Below are 19,546 nucleotides of genomic sequence, written 5' to 3' on the forward strand. Positions count from 1 at the left end.
ACATAACATTTTTCTTAAATATATACCTGCATGTGTGTGTATTTATACATACATAAATTTACAACACACACATGTATTATATAAACAAAAACTTTTATAGTGGATGCGATTAATTGCAATCATTTACACAAATACACACAAACAGGCTGACAGTATGCCTTTTATTGATTATTAAATACAAAGTATTATACATAGTTATGAAAGTTATTATTAATATAAAAAACCTTAAACTTAATATCTGTAAAATATCGATTATTACTAGAATAAAGTATACATTATGTAAAATATGTTTTTCGCATTTCGACGCTTATGTTTTTGCACTACAAAATCGCACAAATTACTTCGTTGAGCATGTTAAAAAATATAAATCAGTTTTCAAATGTCAGACATTAGCTGATAAAAGTTAAAATTTCATGCACTAAAAAATAAGAATGATTAATTCTGCCCGTACAGAACTAGAACGCATTTGTACTATCTTTATAAGCGTGTATGTTGTTCAGCTGATATGAAACGAAACTAGCATATAATTAAATGCATTTTTAGGATACAGGAAATGCGTTTCTACAGTTTTCACAACGTGACAGCTATTCTGAAACTCTTGTTTACTAGCGCTGCACATGTGCGCCGGACAGGCGCAGTGAAACCAAACTACCCCTCCGCCGAGCGACAGCTCCCTCAGCCAATCACAACGCTCCGTGCACTGTGACAGCCAATCAGAGTGCGGGATTCCCAGAGGGACGAGCGCAAACATGCGGAAGTTCGTCTGTGTCGCCGGCGTGTGTTTTCAGGGCGAGTCATGAAAAATATGCTCATTTTGACTGATCCGATGCTTAAAATGTTTTAATATCTAAAGGGCATAATGAGCGGCACTTGCAGGGAGGTTGTTACACTCCAGCTGGGGCATTATTCCAACTTTATCGGGACGCACTGGTGGAATGTACAGGTGAGTTTGATTAATAGCGAATATATTCGGTTTATTTACGTGAAGAATCAACTTATCATGTCAGTGGATCAGTAATAAACGAGCTGTCAAATCAATTTAGCTTCCATAAAGAAGATTGAATGAATCAGCTGCACCTCTACTTTACCATAGTAACAATAGTTTCTACAGTAAAACTATGGTGCATTAGAAGAAATCAAAAAGACAAAGAATCTGACAGCTTCGAATACTATTTTTAAAAGATCCTGTATTCATATTTTTTATGATTTTACAACAATAACACAACGTTCTGGGAAGGCTTTCTCACAGTTACGAACACCGTAACATTAATACAACGTTAGTTCAGTTTTCTGATCTTTAGTAATGTTCTCATTTATACAACGTTCATGAAACATTTATTTTCTAATGAAATGGAATCTTCCCAATAATAGTTATTAAACTAATCTGTTGGGTTGGTCTATATCGTTTTTAGTAGTTTTCATCTAAATATGTCAATATAGTTTTTATTAGTGCTGTCAAACGATTAATCGCGATTAATCGAATCCAACATAAACGTTTTTGTTTACATAATATATGTGTGTATTGTGTATATTTATTATGTATATATAAAGACACACACATACAGTGTATATTTCGAAAATATTTACATGTATATATTTATATTCATATAAATTATATCATATATAAATATATTTAATATAAACGTAACATTTTTCTTAAAGGGATAGTTCACCCAAAATGAAAATTCTGTCATTAATTACTCACCCTCGTGTTGTTCCAAACCCATAAGACCTTCGTTCATCTTCGAGACACAAATTAAGATATTTTTGATGAAATCTGAGAGCTCTCTGACCCTCCCATAGACAGCAAGGTAACTACCACGTTTAAGGTCCAGAACCGTAGCAAGGAGATCGGTAAAGTAGTCCGTGTGACATCAGTGGTCAACTGTAATTTTACGAACCCACGAGAATACTTTTTTGTGTGAAGAAAACAAAAATAACGACTTTATTCCACATTTTCGTCTCTACTGCGTCACTTGTGGACGCGCGGTCATGACAGTACCATGACGCGAGCGTGTGGCGGCGCTGACCCAGATCCAGTGTAATAACGTCATTAGTAGAGACGAAAATGTGGAATAAAGTCGTTATTTTTGTTTTCTTCGCGCAAAAAAGTATTTTTATATTATGCATAATTAAGCATAATTGTGAATTCACAAACGCTACGATTTAATTAATTATATGCAATGCCGTTCTAATACAGTATATGCGCTTTAATTATTTACATGCGTGTAGGTTAAGTACGTGGCTCAGTTCACAGTAGTTCCACAGGAACTGTTATCATTTACATGCATCTGTGCATGTTGTTGTGAGTTTGGGTTTATTATAACGTTCATCTGGGAACGCAACATGCGCCATTTCATCAGATTTGTAAGGTAAATCATTTATAAATCCACGCAAACACAGGAGAATACATCGCGGTTTCAAAATAAAAGCTCAAACACTCACTCTGAGTTTGCACGTCTTGATGTCCACATATTCTTTTAATTACGGTGGCTATAGCATTTCTGTCCTAAAGAAATGGCCAAATATTAAAGATTAAGTGGACATTTGAATTAAATGGTGCTTGGTTAATATTAAACAAGTATTAGATCGCACAGTAATGTGTAAAAACAATCGTCAGGCCGTTGGCGGCCCCTGCAGGCCTTTGTTGTAATGCGTAATGTACATTAGCTCTATTGTTTATTTTATAAAAAAAAAAATATATATACATATGTATTTATTTTTTTTTTCAGAAATACTGCACAATTACATTTTTCTCCTAAATAAATTCTGGTAAATAACATTTCTGGTAAATACTCCTTTAAAAAGTGTTCTTTTATTATAATTGTAATATTAGTAGACTAGAACACGTGGAAATATTGTCATTCTTACACTATAATACTGAACTCTGATTTCAGTGATTTGGACTATGAGATGGATGCACTTTACTTTTGCTTTAAAAAAAGGATTTCATAGAAATTTGGTTTAATAAAATATAGTTTAATAAAATATTCTTAAGTAAAATTGTTGATTTTTTGGTGGGAAATTAATCGTTTAGATTAATCGATAAATTAGTCGTTAGATTAATTGAAATAAAATTAGTCGTTAGTGGCAGCCCTAGATGCGATAATCACGATTAATCATTTGACAGCACTAGTTTTTATCGATTCTACTTCATCTTTGGTTTTGCATAACAAAAACATCTAAAAACCTTCAGAAATAGCATTTTCATAACTTAATAGGAAGATACCAGAACTTATTTTTGTTAGCTAGGAAGAGTGAACAAAACTGAGTAATTAATATCATGGTTTTGCACACTCTCTCTCATGATGTTACTAACATGTAACGTGGAAATACTGTAATTTTCACTGAAGTGCATTGAGCTGTCATGTAGATTTGGACCTATGTAAGTGGCGTGATTAAATGGCCATGTAGTAGGTGTCTGATCTGATCTGTGTGTGATGGTAAAGCGTGGTAAGTGTGTGTTTGTCTGTAGGATGCGGCGCTGGTTTATGGCTGCGATGCTCCGGCGGGAGAGCTGCAGAGTGACGTGTTGTTCAGAGAGGGTCTTACGCTCGGTGCACACGTCACTTACACGCCTCGACTCATCGCCATGGACCTCAAAGGTGAAGCACATCAAACACACGCGTGATCCTGAAGCCCATGGGTTCCATCCTACATCAAACTCAGGGAAAATCTCAATATATAAAGCAGGGCTGTACAGTGCGACATATATGTCGCACGTGCTACGAAAAAACTGGTCTGTGCGATGAATAAATTTACCTCTGTAGCACGCGTGCGATACACACCAGTGCTATGTGAAAAAAAAGTTAACGTACAGCCCTGTAAAGGCAGAAGCAGATGTGAAAATGTCCGTAAGCACAACTTTTTTGCGTTCATATCAAGTAAAAATGCAAAGATAAATAGGCAATCACAATATGAATTAATATAATGATATGCACAAATCAGTTATATTTTAGTATCATTGAGATTTATACATTCAGTCGTTTAGCAGACGCTTTTTATCCAAAGCGACTTACAAAAAATGAGGACAATAGAAATCAACGAAAGAGCAATGATACGCAAGTGCTATAACAAGTCTCAGTTATATAATAAATAAAAAGAAAACGAATAGATAGAATACAAAACGAATAGAGAAGCTAGTGTTCGTTTTTTTTTTTAAAGAAAACAAACAGTAAATGAATAGAGTGCATTTATATTTGGAACACATTTTTTTAAAAGAATAGAATTAGAATAGAGAGTGCTAGAGTTAGATTTCTAGTGCTATTTTTTTGTTTGTTTTAGTAATATCTTGAAATAGGTTTATTTTCATATTATCTGTTTTCATTGTAATTTTTAGCTAAAGCTATAGTAATTTTGTGCGTTTTTGTCATTTTTATTTTTAATATTTTATTTAAATATGTCTATATATTTTGTATAGATTTTTTTATATCAGTTTTAGTTTTTTTTGTTGCTGTTATTTTAGTACTTAAAGTTAAACTGAAAGAAAATCAGATTTTTATATTTCATTTTATTTCAAGTAACTAATTTTTTATGGTTTTATTTTTAGTTAACGATTGCACAAATGAGCAACATTTTAACTGCTCTGTGATAATGAAATTACTAAAATGAATTATGTTTATGAACGCTTGGATTTTCTTGTGCACTTGAATTTAAGATGAATTGCAATCCATAAAGAGAGGATTGTTTAGAAATATTTCTGTGCATATGGACAATTTATAAATCATTCATTAGAAGCCGTCGCACATCTTTATAAATGAGGCCACGTTAATTACGAGCATCAATGCTAGCGATGCATGGCTTTGGCAGTCGCTGCTAATGATTGTTGGTTTGTGAATGTGATATTGGGTTGTTGATGTGTGTATAATGTGTTGATATCGTCAGGAAGTCTTCAGACGCTGAGGAAGGAAGGCAGTCTGTATGAAGGCACAGAGAATGAAAACACCACCTTTACATGGTATGAACATGATTCTGCTTCTGCTCAGATTTCACTGGCTCTGGATCTTCGCCGTGTGGTATTTCAGTGTTTCCTCTGCTCTTAGGGAAGGACAGATTATGACCCATAAAGAAAGCCCTCCCACCAAAAACGCCTTCCTACAGCAGCTCGACAGTCTGGATGTGAGTGGGACTATAATAATGTGAGGATTTGAAAGCATCTGTTGTCTGAGAGTAACGCTTATTAAGATTGTCTGTCTGTTTTTTGTGTGTCTAGGCGGGAGGTTTACTAGCAGAACCGGATTTCACTGGATTGCACTGCTCAGGTAAAATGTGACTGTAAAAATTAATATGAGCTCATGATGACCCTATTTTACCCTGTTTAATGTCTCCATTCATTGTGGTCATTTATGCATTCAGCAGATGCCTTTTTCCAAAATGACTTGCGTTGTATTATCAGTTCATGCATTCCCTGGGAATCGATCCATTGATCTTGCTGTGGGGTTATTTTTTGTAAACTACAGCTAAAGCTGTAATAAAAAAAATTGTTACATGCAACAAAATGAACATGAACTGAAATAGAATCTATAAAAATGTAACATTTTATTTCAGGTAGGTTCCAAAACAGCATTTACGATTTTTGTTTAGTTTATCTCGAAGTACTAAAATAACTAAAACTAATAAATAAAAAATAATAAAAACTGTATAGACATGTTCAAAAATAAAAAAAAACTGATACAAATGACAAAAATACACAACAAAATTAATAAAATTAAAACCAGAAAATATAAAAATTAAAACCTAATTCAAAATATTAACTAAATAATTTTAATAGAATTTACTAGAATTATATTATATTATAATAATTATAATAGTATATATATAATTATAATATGTATACATATAATTATATTATGTAATTATATTATAGGCTACAAAAAATTGTAAAAAATATGTGAATTTTAGAATTATACTAAAATAACACCGCCTACTGTTTGAGTTAAAGAAATTAACAATTCATCAATGCACTTTATTCTAAAGAAAATCATCATTTGTCTTCATAACATTTCATTAAATGAAGTATTATAGTGATATGAAATTAAAAACTCGCTCCACTTCTGAAACCACAATTCTTTTCAGCTGACATCAGCAATCTCTATTTTTTTTTAACCATCTAACCCCAAAATTAACTTTCATCTTACATTTTATTTTCTCATTTACTATCCCGCTTGACTCAGAAATGTCAGTTTTTCAAAATAATGAAAATGTCATTGAAAGAAATTGCACGTGTTTTATGATGATTCTGTATTATGTCTATCCTACATTACCCAGCTTTAAGTGTAGCTATGTTTTGAGAAGATGCCGTAAGTTAAGCATGGAATATTGTGCGTTTGTATTGTAACTCTTAAAGTGAGCAGCGCGGGAGCTGGTGTTGCCATGGAGACGGTGAACAGCAGACTGGAGCGGATGCAGAAATCCTATTGGCTGGAGGGAAGCGTGAGGGTGTGGTCAGATTTCCTGAGGATCCACCTACATCCGCGCACCGTTTCTGTCATTAACCAGTACAACCACGACGGGTGAGTAATACAACGACTAATGCGTCACATTGCATTCTTCAGCACTGGTCAGGTGGTTTGATGGGGACTCTGAGTAATGTTAATTAGGGGTGACTCCAAACAGTCGAAGATTCGTTGCTTCGATATGGAGAAGCCTGATTCGATACCAATCTCACAGTCGAATAGAGGTGTTATGATCGTGACATTTTGGCTATATGGGGCTGCTCAAATGTCTGATTTCACATAGAACTACCGGTTTTCTCCTGATTATACAGTTAAAATACAGCCTATTGTGATAATGCTGTAAATAAGAATCTGAAAAGAAAGAAGCTTTTAATAAATATTTTTAACGTACACTGCCGTTCAAAAGTTTGGGATCAGTAAGACTTGTAATGTTTTTAAAGAAGTGTCTTCTGCTCATCAAGGCTGCATTTATTTGATCAAAAATACAGAAAAAAAACATAATCTTGCAAAATGTTATTACAATTTAAAAGAATGGTTTCTATTTTAATATCCTTTAAAATATAATTTATTTCAGTGATGCGAAGCTGAATTTCCATCATCATTACTCCAGTATAAAGTGTCGCATGATCTTCAGAATTCTAATTATTATTAAAACTGATACTTTTTTCAGGATTCTTCGATGAATAAAAAGTTAAAAAGAACAGCATTTATTCAAAATATCAATCTTTTCTAACAATAAAAATCTTTGCTATCGCTTCTTATCAATTTAACACATCCTCACTGAATAAAAGTTTTAATTTCTTTCAAAAAAAGAAAGAATACAAATATACTGACCCCAAACTTTTGAACGGTAGCGTATATTGTTAGAAAAGATTTCTATTTTAAATAAACGCTCTTCTTTTTAACTTTGTATTCATCAAAGAATCCTGAAAAAAGTATCACAGGTTACAAAAAAATAACAGTTTCCAGCACTGATAATAAATCAGCATATTATTATGATTTCTGAAGATCATGTGACTCTGAAGACTGGAGTAATGATGCTGGAAATACAGCTGCGCATCACAGAAATAAATTAGATTTTAATGTATATTAAAATAGAAAAACGTTATTTTACATCATAATAATATTTCACAATATTACATTTTTTCCTGTATTTTTGATCAAATAAATGCAGCCTTGATGAGCAGAAGAACCTCCTGTAAAAAACATTAAAAATCGTTCTGATCCCAAAATTTTGAGCGGTAGTGTACGTGAATAAATCCAACCACCCTATGACAGATTTAAGTTTCACTTTCTGTAATCCGTGACTGACAGAGAAAGACTCAAATTGACACAGACAGAGTGAAAGACTGGATTTTTTTACAAGGTACAAGTGATTTCGAAACATTTCAGCCGGTTCTAATTAGATTTTTGGATGCTGTGAGCATATAGGCCTAGAAAAACTGGACATATTGTCTATAATATATCATATTGGCGAAACTGATCTGGCAATATATCCAATGCATACTTGTGTTTGCGCTCTGGAGAGAATCAAATGGTAAATTCTGAGTCCAGTACAAGGCAAGCTCGCGAATCCTCTCATAACAAAACGTAGACGAGGGACAGCTTTTTAGTGATTATAAAGGCAGTGCTGGTTGTGTGCTTTCTAGGCTATAGCATATAATCCACTCAGAATTTGTGTAGAACTTTTATTTTTCGGTCACGTAACGTTACACGCTGCAAAGTTTTGGGAATGACATCCGCATATTTATGCGGGATTCGCGCTCGAAAGAGCAATGGACGGGACAAAAATATACATGAAAATACTGTGTTAGAGCAGTTTTCACAGTAGTTCATATGTGTGACCCTGGATCACAAAACCAGTCATAAAGGTCAATTTTTCGAAATTGAGATTTATGCATCAGCTGAATAAATAATCTCTCCATTGATGTATGGTTTGTTAGGATAGGACAATATTTGGCCGAGATGCAACTATTTGAAAATCTGGAATCTGAGGGTGCAAAAAAATCTAAATATTGAGAAAATCATCTTTAAAGTTGTTCAAATTAAGTTCTTAGCAATGCATATTACTAATCAGAAATTAAGTTTTGATATTTACGGTAAGAAATTTACAAAATATCTTCATGGAACATGATCTTTACTTAATATCCTAATGATTTTTGGCATAAAAGAAAAACTATAATTTTGACCCATAAAATGTATTGTTGGCTATTGCTACAAATATACCTGTGCGACTTAAGACTGCTTTTGTGCTCCAGGGCCACATTTAGGCGATCGCATGGAGTTTTACGTGGCAGTAGGCTATGCTTCAAAGTCTGAAAAATTAGCATTAGATATTTGTTAATTTCCTCCGTGAAAATCTCTATACAGTTAGAGAAAACAATAATGCACACGGGCTTCATCGAATACTTCTTGCATTTCTTGATTTCATCTTGGTTCTATTTAGTGCAAATCTCCGGTTTCATCAGCTCTGGTAAGTAATAAACAACATGATATGCAGCCGGATGATGTTAGCTATCTTGTAATCAAAACTTTAAACATTATTTACCCCGTTTGTATCTGTGAGGCACATTTTCCCTGTGTGTTAAAGGGGTCATAGGAGGATGCTACATGCACTTTTACAAGTTGTTTGAACTGAAATGTGTGTTAGCAGTGTGTGTACACAACCACCCTATAATGATAAAAATCCACCCAGTGGTTGTTTTTTAATCTGGTTAAATATTTACCCCTTTCTCAAATTGAGCCGATCTCAGATGCCTGTCTGTGTGACGTCACACAGACAGGCCCCTCCCACGATAGTTTGATTGACAGTAGCGTTTCAGCACAGACTGGACTGGTGTCTTACCTTAGCTCCGCCCCTGAGTGACTGTCATCAGTCCGCCAGTGTTTCACCGCTGGAGCAGATGTAGACAAGAATGACTCCTTCCTAAGCGATTGAGGTGTTCTGTTGTTGGATGTAATAATGAACATAGCAGTCCTCATTTACTCCGACATCTGAGCGCTGAAGACGCAGTGGATTATGTTTGTTTCTGAAGGGAATGCACCTCCCGATCTACATAAATGTGTCTATGTTCGCCGTGAATCATTCGTGATCCAGCCTCATATACAGAAGAAGTGAGTATAATGTTTTGTAATGAGTCTTTGCAAATCGCCTTTCCTAATAATGTGCTAATTAGCAAGTTTCACGATGAATGCGGCTAAAGTAAACAGTCCCTCAGAGAGCGGCTCGGAAGAGAGGGGCGGAGTCAGCAGAGCTCATTAACATTTAAAGGGAAATGCTACAAAAACGGCTTGATCTGAAAAGAGCTGTTTTTGACAGGGTAAAAAAGGTGTTTTTTTACACTACCATTGAGAAATTTTAACCAAACTATGTTACAGACTTTTCATTAAGACCCTAAAGAATCATATCAACTGAAAATGGGCATCCTATGACCCCTTTAACATTAGTATATGGCTGTTGAATGTCTGGCTACTTGACTCTTGGTAATGTGTTTTGCCCCGCCCCCAAACATATGATTGGACTATCAGTCGACTGTCGGCAGGATTCATCAGTTCTGTGTAAATCCTGAGTCGGGGACTCCTCTAATGTCAGTGATGTTTGTGTTCAGTGAGTCGGAGCGTCTGGAGGTGTTTGGTCAGGGGGAGGCGCTCTTAAAGGGGCCAGTGCTGGAAGATCTGGAGGATCGGCTGCATTTCTTCGTGGAGGAGTGCGACTATCTGCAGGTGAACCACAGATCTGACTCAGGAGACCTGTAGCGATGCGTCCAGGTCTTTTAGGTTTTTAAGCCTGTTTTGGCAGCATTGTGACAAAAAAAATTATATTTTGTAATGGAGAAGAAAAAAAATGAGAGTGAAAATCTATTAGTGCTATTTCAATGCTTTGCGTGAGTTTTCAACATGTTTGTGTTGACGGAGAAAGTTCTGGGGTTGAATGCACCACTTTGCAAGCGAACGCAAAACGTTTGAAAGCGAATGCATTGATTCTCCGGGGAATGCAAAGGTTTTCTAGCAAACAGAGTTTCTCGGGGAACGCCAAAGATTTGCGAATTAATACAGTGTTTTTTGTTAGGGGAACATTCAAATATTTTTTAAGTCAGTTTTTTTAGTTTTATGTCATTGTTTTGACTCTGTATGTCCTCATTTAGAATTTTTATGTCATATTTCAACTGTCATAATTTTGACATTTTATTTCATTTAAGTGTTTTGTGTCATAATTTAGACTTTTTATGTATTTCAATTTGACTCGTAAATTTGACTTTTTATTTCATGTCAGTTGCAACTTGATTTCAACATTTTATTTCATGATTTCAATGTTTTATGTCATAATTTTGGCTTGGTATGTCAAAATTTCTACTTTTTATATCAGTTTTGATTTGGTATGTCATAATTTTGACTTTCTGTGTCATAATTGCATCTTTTTATATCAAAGCTTTTACTTTTTATGTCATAATTTTGACCGTTTTTTCATAATTTCCACTTTTTATGTCAATTTTGACTTGGTATGTCGAGATTTTGATTTGATATGTAATTATAATAATAATATGATTAGTATATAATTTCTACTAAGCATGTCATAATTTATATATGTATATATTTTATATCATAATTTCGTAATTTCATGTCAATTCCAACTTTTTATACTTTAGTTTTGATGTTTTATTTCATAATTTTAATTATTTGTCATAATTGTGAGTTTTTATATCATAATTTAAACTTAGCATGTCATAATATTGACTTGGTATATTATAATTTCGACTATTTATGCCATAATTTGGACTTTATATTTAATGATAACAGCATTAAAATCACAATTTCAACTTTTCATAATTCTGATTTATCAAAGCATGTTTTTTCTTATGTACCAGAAATGAGCTTCCATAGTTTTGCGAGCGAATGCAAAGTTTCTTGAGAAGTGCAAAAGTTTTGTGAGCGAATGCAAATGCATTGAAATAATGTATGTATTTATGTGTCATATGTATTATACTCTATTATGTATAATAATCTTTTATGTGAGTCACTGAAGAGGAGTATAATACATTTAAATGTAAACCGTGCCTCTGTTCTCTCCTGCTCAGGGTTTTCAGGTGCTGTGCGATCTTGCTGATGGTTTCTCAGGCTTGGGGTCAAAGGTCACAGAGCTGTTGCAGGACTCTTACGGGGGGCGTGGCATCCTCACCTGGGGCGTGGCACCTGTCAGTCACCCAGAAACGGTGAGATCATTCAAGCGTTCATACTTTAATTTAACATCACTTCATCTGTACACTACCAGATTTTTAATGATTTTTAAAGAAGGCTCTTCTGCTCACCAAGCCTGCATTTATTTGATCCAAAGTACAGCAAAAACAGTAAAATTTAAAAATATTTTTACAGTTTAAAATAACTGCTTTCTATGTGAATATCTACTAAAATGGAATTTATTCCTGTGATGCACAGCTGTATTTTCAGCATCATTACTCCAGTCTTCAGTGTCACATGATCTTCAGAAATCATTCTAATATGCTGATTTAAGAAACATTTCTGGTTATTATCAATGTTGAAAACATTCAACGTTCTTTGATGAATAGAAAGTTCAGAAGAACAGTGTTTATCTGAAATAGAAATCTTTTATACCATTATAAATGCCTTTATCATGACTTTTGATCAATTTAACGCATCCTTGCTAAATAAAAGTATTAATTTCTATAATTTCTTTCCTCCAAAAAAAAATAATATATATACTGACTTCAAGCTTTTGAATGGTATTGTGTGTATAATGTTACAAAAGCTTTTTATTTCAGATAAATGCTGATCTTTGGATCTTTCTATTCATCAAAGAATCCTGAAAAAATTGCACTCAACTGTTTTCAACATTGATAATAACCAGAAATGTTTCTTAAATCAGCATATTAGAATGATTTCTGAAGATCATGTGACACTGAAGTCTGGAGTAATGATGCTGAAAATACAGCTGCGCATCACAGACATACAGTTTAACAGATATTCACATAGAAAGCAGTTATTTTAAATAGTAAAAATATTTCACAATATTACCGTTTTATCTGTACTTTGGATCAAATAAATGCAGGCTTGGTGAGCAGAAGAGACTTCTTTAAAAAGTATGTTTTTATAACTTTTGACTAGTAGTGTGTATTGAATGAAAACTTAAATGTGGAGTGGCTAAATTTGTTTTGTCTTCTGTTGACAGAGCTCTATAAAGGACTTGTACCACATGATGAACTGTGCATTAGGAACACTCCAGATGGCCAATCACAGCTCGTTCTTCTGCCCTTTGACCCTGAGAGGCGGGTTAATGAGACGCCCGCCTCCACCCACAGCCTTCCCGCTGCTCAACTGTGACGTAAATACTCTGATGATACAGTGTTGTTTTTAACATGGTTTATATAGTTCTTGATTTAGTTCATACTCCGGTCTTTCTCGCCACTAGGGATGCATCGATCCGATATTCATTATCGGTATCGGCTCCGATACTGGCATTTTGTCAGATCGGGTATCGGTCAGAGGAGACCGATCCAAATCCGATATTGTGTGTATACTATTGTGTTATTATTAAGTACAAAAACATTATAAAGCATCATAAATTTTCCGTGGACTATATTTAAAGTGTTCTGAAGCCGTTCCATAGTTTAATGTGAGGTACAGATGAATATATAAGCCAAGTTCACAAAAACTCTTCTCTCCACGGGATGTGCATAAGCGTTTTGTGCCGCTCTGTATCGGAGCCTTTCGTATTATAATACTTTTGCGCAATGAATATGTTGCTGCCTTCATTACGGTGCTAAACATTTAAATATATTTATATTATTAATATATTTAGACCTACTTGTTTTTCATGAATGTATTTTACAACAATACAAAGAGCAATGTGTAACATTTTACCAGAATTAGTCCTACACTTATTAACTTTTATCTATTCCCGACTAAATAATGTTGTTTCAATAAATGTTTAGATTTTATAAAATTATTGTGCACCCATGATTTTTCTATAGTATTTTTTTTGCTGCTGAATTATCCACTAACCTAGTTTATAATAGTATTTTTGTCATAGAGTATGATTATATATTTTTTCATTTGTTATTTTTCATTAAAATGAAGTTGTCTATATTTAACAGATTGTGTTTAACACACAAAACAGTGACGATCAGGTCAACACACAGAAATATAGAAATTCTACATTGATTTAAAAAAAAAAAACTGTGCTCGGATCGGTTCTCAGAAAATGGTATCGTTGCATCCCTACTCTCCACTGATGATCCGTGTATTTTAGCATGTTTTCAGTGGTTGTTTTGTGATATGTTTGTCCATCTCTCTCAGCCGATGCTGTGGTATCACTCCAGCTCGGTTCTGGCTCTGGCGTTGGACTGTATGACGGCCTCGTACAGACTGAGACAGAACAGCGCACCCATGTGGCAGCTTTCAGACGCTCTGGCCGTCTCGGGAAGGAAGGTCAATATAACCGCTGCACTGTAAAAATGACCTTGAATTTAACAGTAAAATACTGTAAAAATGCTACAGTAAAAACCTGTTAAATGGTTAACGGTAAGTTCCCCTACTGTATACGGTGAAAAGCTGTATTGGACGTTACATGTAATTTTACGGTAGTATACCGTTTTTTGAAGTGGGAAAAAGAACACTGTAAAAAGTGACCGTGAATTTAATGGTGAAAGACTGTAAAAAGACTACAGTAAAAACCTGTTAAATGGTTAACGGTAAATTCCCCTACTATATACAGTGAAAAATAGGGGTGTGCAATATATATCGTCTACGATAATATCGTAATTGTTGTTTTAACGGTGTGCAATTTGACATTATCGAGTATTTTGCAAAAAACATTCAAAACACCCCTACAGAGTGCACGCTTACATTACGTGAAGTCTAGAGACTAGTTCGTGTACGCATTTAGAGTGAGTTATTTCACTGCATGATTCAGTCTATTAAAATACATTTGGAATGATCACAAATTCAAGACATGGGGGTAGAAAATGTATATATTTATACCACTTCATATAGTCAAGTTAATAAATTTTACACGAAGAGTGAGGTTTTTTTCTCCAAAAATGACCATGATTACAAATGTGATATTGATTTTTTTATAACAGTTCAGTAAACAAGAAGTTAATTAAGAGACTTACATTTTAGACACCATATTTCCTGTTTTTGCTGTATTTCAACAACAAAAATAATTCCAGACAAAGCCACAATGCTGTTTTGCGTCTCTGAGCTACATGACGGTGTTTTGTTCCTGAATGAATCAACCGTTTAAATGATTCGGTTCAATCGCAATGACTCACTTATAAACTTATTGGGAAAGATTAATTTCTATCAGTGTGAACTGACCATCACACAGAATATGAAGAATATCAAAAACTTCAGGAGTGTCCACGGTAGTCCTTAAGATACCAGCACAATAACACACTCAGCAAAATATTGTCTAATTATCATTATCAATAAAATCCCAGAAAATATTTAGATATTATTTTTTGTAAATATCGCACACCCCTAGTAAAAAACTGTATTAGACATTGCCTATAATTTTACGGTAGTATACCGTTTTTTGAAGTGGAAAAAGAACACTGTAAAAAATGACTGTGAATTTAACGGTAAAAGACTGTAAAAATGCTACAGTAAAAACCTGTTAAATGGTTAACGGTAAGTACTCCTACTATATACGGTGAAAAACTGTATTGGACATTACATATAATTTTACGGTAGCATACCGATTTTTGAAGTGGAAAAAGACCATATAATTTACAGTGAATAACCGTAAATTGACATTCCCAGAATTCCCTGCATTACATTTCAAATTTTATGGGGTTTTTTTTGTTGTTGAAATAACTGTTTCTTCTTAGTTTTTTCTTATCTGTTGTGTACATTAGGGTTGTATGTTACACCTAATGTTGTTAAATTAATGTTTATTGCATTATTTCAGTTTCATGTGTGTTACCATGATGGTGTTTAGTGTCTGTGTGAATGACACTGTGCACCTTCTATATATGTTATTATTTAAAAGCTGCTTGTGATGGGCTTTGGTTCATCATGTGACTTTCTCATCACCTCCTGCATTTGGTGGTTATCAGTGTATTACAAATGTACAAAACAGATTTCAGTACTTCAGTAGGTTGGTATATTAACATTATATCAGTTAATGAAATTACGGTATTTAACTGTAAATTTAAGTTAAAACCGTAAAACCTAAAATGTTGCTACCATATTTTTATGGTAAAATTCTGGCAACCACAGCTGCCGGTTTTTTACAGTAAATTCTACGGATTGTTTTTTTTTTTTTCACGGTGTGGATTTTATTTCACTTCTCCAAACAAGGAGATTTCAGTTAATTCTGTAAGTGTAAAGGTTGGTTCACACCAATGGCGATAACAATAATACATTTTTAATAATCGCTCTAACTCTGTGAAATAGTGAAGTGAACAGTATGAACAATATTATTGGAATCACTTTCAGAGTGATTTTTTTTTTCCAGCTGATGAATGATTAAAAACACAGACAGCCAATCAGAATCCATCCTGCTTTAAAGAGCTCCAGCATTTAAAGTGACAGACAGCAAAACTGCAGAATAAACTAAACGTTATCATCCGTTGGTGTAAATGCTTATATAGTTATTGTTATAGATATCATTCATGGTATAAATGGGTCGTAGGGCCCTATGAAATCTGTTTCATTTTTTCCCAAATTCCGTTTTTTTGTTGTTTTTTTGGTTTGTTTTACTTGTTTTAACGCATTAATTAAATTGTAATCATCAGAATGCATGTCTTACCAAATTAATGCATTAAACTTTATTTGAATAATTAAATTTAATACATCATTTAATAATGTATTACATTTTTAACAATAAATACCCTATAAACTCTGATTTTATTTTCTCACAAATATAGTTTTAATTTTAATACAAATTTTCATCGAAAACTTGTAATCAAGTAAAAATACAACAATGCATTTAAAACAAAACGTTGCATTTTTGTCAAATAAGGTGGAGGTTTGCTGCATAAATTAAAAAATAATGAATAAAAAATTTTTTTTTTATAAATTGTATTATTATTATTACTTTAACGAAGTTCATTCTGCTGTACAATAGTGATATTTCTGTCATAATTAATTTAAACTGAACTTTTATTTTGGTAGGCTGTAGCAAAGACTGTTTGAGTTTCTGTGTGTTTCTCGTGTTAGATTTTATGAAATAAAATTCCCTAGTTATGTCTGTCTTTTCCACATCATGGAAATCATAGGGCCTTGCTTTAGTCTGTAACGTGTTTAGTCATGCATCTGTGTTTTCCAGGTTGTTTCAGCGTACGGCTCTGTCCCGTTTCCCATGATGCACGGCGGCTGTCTCCCGGATGCTCTGGATGCGTTCTCTGATGGTTTGCCCTGGAGACCCATATCAGCGTGTCCCGAGCTCGGCGATGGCCGCTGTTTTGGCCAGTCAGTGACTCTCAGAGGTTTAGACGGCCAGAGTTTAGTCAGGTCAGACATTCATTTACAGCTGCAGTTTGACTGATTATCCTTGTTGAAGAGCATTATTTTCAAAGCTGTGTGTTTATCACCTAATAAACATAATTAATTATGCAACATAATGATTAATTTAAAGAATCACACATAGACATGGATGAATCGTTCACAGCATGCATTAAGAAAATTGATAGGGAAAATTTTCAATTCATGCCATTTGTAGTTGTATTCATTTATGGGAATTTCATTTAAATTCTGCATCCTAAAATTCTATTTCTGCAATAGGTTTACTACCCTTAAAATTTAGGAATTTAATTGGAATTTAAAATGCAGTTAAATTAATTAAAATTCATTTCATAATGCATTACTCTGATGTCCACCAGGGTTATTATTATCATTAACTAAAACTATTTAAAACATTTTTTTATTTGGAATAAAGCTGAAATGAAATATAAATATTAGAAGAAAAACTTAAACTTAATTAAAATTAGATTTTTTTTATTTTTTTTTTTATCAACTAACTGAAAAAAGTTTTAGTAGAAGCACTAAAATTACTAACTGGAAGTAAATAAAAACAAAGTGAAATAAAAATAGATTAAACCTAAATAGCAATATTAAAATAATAATAATAATAATAATGCACCAAAAATGTGAGTGATAAAATTAAGTATAATAAGTCAAACCTAAACGCACAAGAAAAACTTCAGTAGTAATAATAAAAAGTGCATATTAAAAAAGTGATATATAAAACTGAAATAAAAATAAATTAAACCTAAATAGTAATATAAAAAACTAATAATGAAATAAAAAATGTGATTGATAAATGTTTTAAACTTTTTTTTTTTTTTAAATGACTACAAGTACTAAAAATTACCAATAAATAAAATAAAAATAAAATAAAAAATATAATAGTATAAAAATAATCCTGAAATCACACTGTGAATATTGTTGGTCTAATATTAGTATTATTTTTTGCAGTCCGTTGCTCCCCGGCACAGAGCCGCCCAGCTCTCTGCACTCAGAGCGCTCAGGAGAGGATGTTCTGGCCGCATACGTCAGGTTACATTACCCCTCAACACCACTGTGAGTCACACACACACACTCACACTCACACTCACACACACACACACACAATTACTTTTTAAATGGACAAATTAATAAAATTAAGTTAAAAATATAACAAAAAATATTTAAATGAAAAAAAATACACTAATCAGACAAAAAATTAAAACCACTGACAACTGAAGTAAGTAACACTGATTTTATTGTTACAGTGGCACCGGTCAAGGGGTGGGGTATATTAGGCAGCAAGTAAACAGTCAGTTCTTGAATTTCATGTGTTGGAAGCAGGAAAAATGGGCAAGCAAAAAGATCTGAGTGAATTTGACAAGGGCCAAATAGGACAACTTGTGAAGCGGCATCAGGGTCATTGGCACCCAAGGCTCACTGATGGACATGGGGAGCGAAGGTTACATGACTTACATCACCAAAGTGTGACTTGGAGGATAAGCACAAGTGCTGACGATGTCATTTGAGACAGTGCCTTAAAGGCACAGCAGCCCATTTAAGTCTAAGGGTCAGAGATAGGAAGGGTTTTAAGCTAAATCATGACTGACATAAGTACACCACAGAGGGGGGAAAAGAAACACAAGCCCTTTCGGGGGTATAATAGTAGGTTACAATATTTTACCATTATATCTCTCATATTTGAGAATTCAGACCAATTTTATCCATGTTGGGTATGAATATGTAATGATATGAAATTAATGTGAATGTGGTATTGAAAAAGAGAGATACCAAACAGAACCTCCTGTTTGGAGGCTTTTATCTCACCCTCTCTGACATATACTGCAATCGTATGTCACACGTGCCTATATTTTTCCACATAAAAGAGCTGAGGCAGAAGCAATCCCAGAGACATAAAGAGAAGTTCATTTCACATCAGTTCAGAGGAGAGGAGAGGATCTGCAGACCTATTAGTACACATTTCATGCCAACATGTTTCTGCTTTACAGGGGACTCACCATCTCTCCCTGATCTGTCCATCTGTCCGGCCAAGACACGTAGACACACACTCACATACACACACACACACTTACACACTCACACGTGCACACACACTCACACTTACACACACACACACTCACACTTTAGGGGTGTAACGGTATGCGTATCGTGTACCGAACGGTTCACGGGTAAATTCCAAATGGAAGTGATCATTCCTATCCCCTTGGAGTGGGGACTTTGGAGTGAGCAAGACACGTAATATACATTTTATATTTTAAAAAGTTTTATATATATTATCTTTTATATATTATATAGCATATTTAAAAAAAAATATATATATAATTTATGTTTATTTGCAACAGTTATGCTAACAACAATAAAAAGACATTTATGACATTAAAACAGCGACATCTGTTGACGGACACCTGCTGCGTTGTCACGGGAACATGCCAGCTGAAGATGTCCAAGGGGATAGGAATGATCACTTCCATTTGGAATTTACCCGTGAACCGTTCGGTACACGATACGCGTACCGTTACACCCCTAAAGTGTGAGTGTGTGTGTGTGTAAGTGTGCGTGTGTGTGAGCGTGTGCGAGTGTGCGTGTGTGTGTGCGTAAGTGTGCGT

General features: G+C 34.0%; 1 protein-coding gene across 1 annotated transcript in view; it reads left to right on the top strand.

Annotated features, from left to right (window-relative positions):
• Positions 1 to 748: 748 nt before the first annotated feature.
• msto1 (misato mitochondrial distribution and morphology regulator 1) overlaps positions 749 to 19,546 on the top strand; it is a 22,664-nt gene continuing 3,866 nt past the window's right edge. The window contains exons 1-12 of the mRNA XM_016453566.1: positions 749 to 943; positions 3,476 to 3,605; positions 4,885 to 4,957; positions 5,043 to 5,118; positions 5,213 to 5,261; positions 6,347 to 6,512; positions 10,064 to 10,178; positions 11,531 to 11,665; positions 12,640 to 12,792; positions 13,767 to 13,898; positions 16,744 to 16,928; positions 17,892 to 17,996. Of these exons, the coding sequence (XP_016309052.1) occupies positions 860 to 943; positions 3,476 to 3,605; positions 4,885 to 4,957; positions 5,043 to 5,118; positions 5,213 to 5,261; positions 6,347 to 6,512; positions 10,064 to 10,178; positions 11,531 to 11,665; positions 12,640 to 12,792; positions 13,767 to 13,898; positions 16,744 to 16,928; positions 17,892 to 17,996 (1,403 nt within the window). The 5' untranslated portion in view covers positions 749 to 859. The remainder of the gene's footprint in view (positions 944 to 3,475; positions 3,606 to 4,884; positions 4,958 to 5,042; positions 5,119 to 5,212; positions 5,262 to 6,346; positions 6,513 to 10,063; positions 10,179 to 11,530; positions 11,666 to 12,639; positions 12,793 to 13,766; positions 13,899 to 16,743; positions 16,929 to 17,891; positions 17,997 to 19,546) is intronic.

Source organism: Sinocyclocheilus anshuiensis, unplaced genomic scaffold, assembly GCF_001515605.1.
Source record: "Sinocyclocheilus anshuiensis isolate Anshui unplaced genomic scaffold, SAMN03320099.WGS_v1.1 scaffold2522, whole genome shotgun sequence".
Classification (NCBI taxonomy): domain Eukaryota; kingdom Metazoa; phylum Chordata; class Actinopteri; order Cypriniformes; family Cyprinidae; genus Sinocyclocheilus; species Sinocyclocheilus anshuiensis.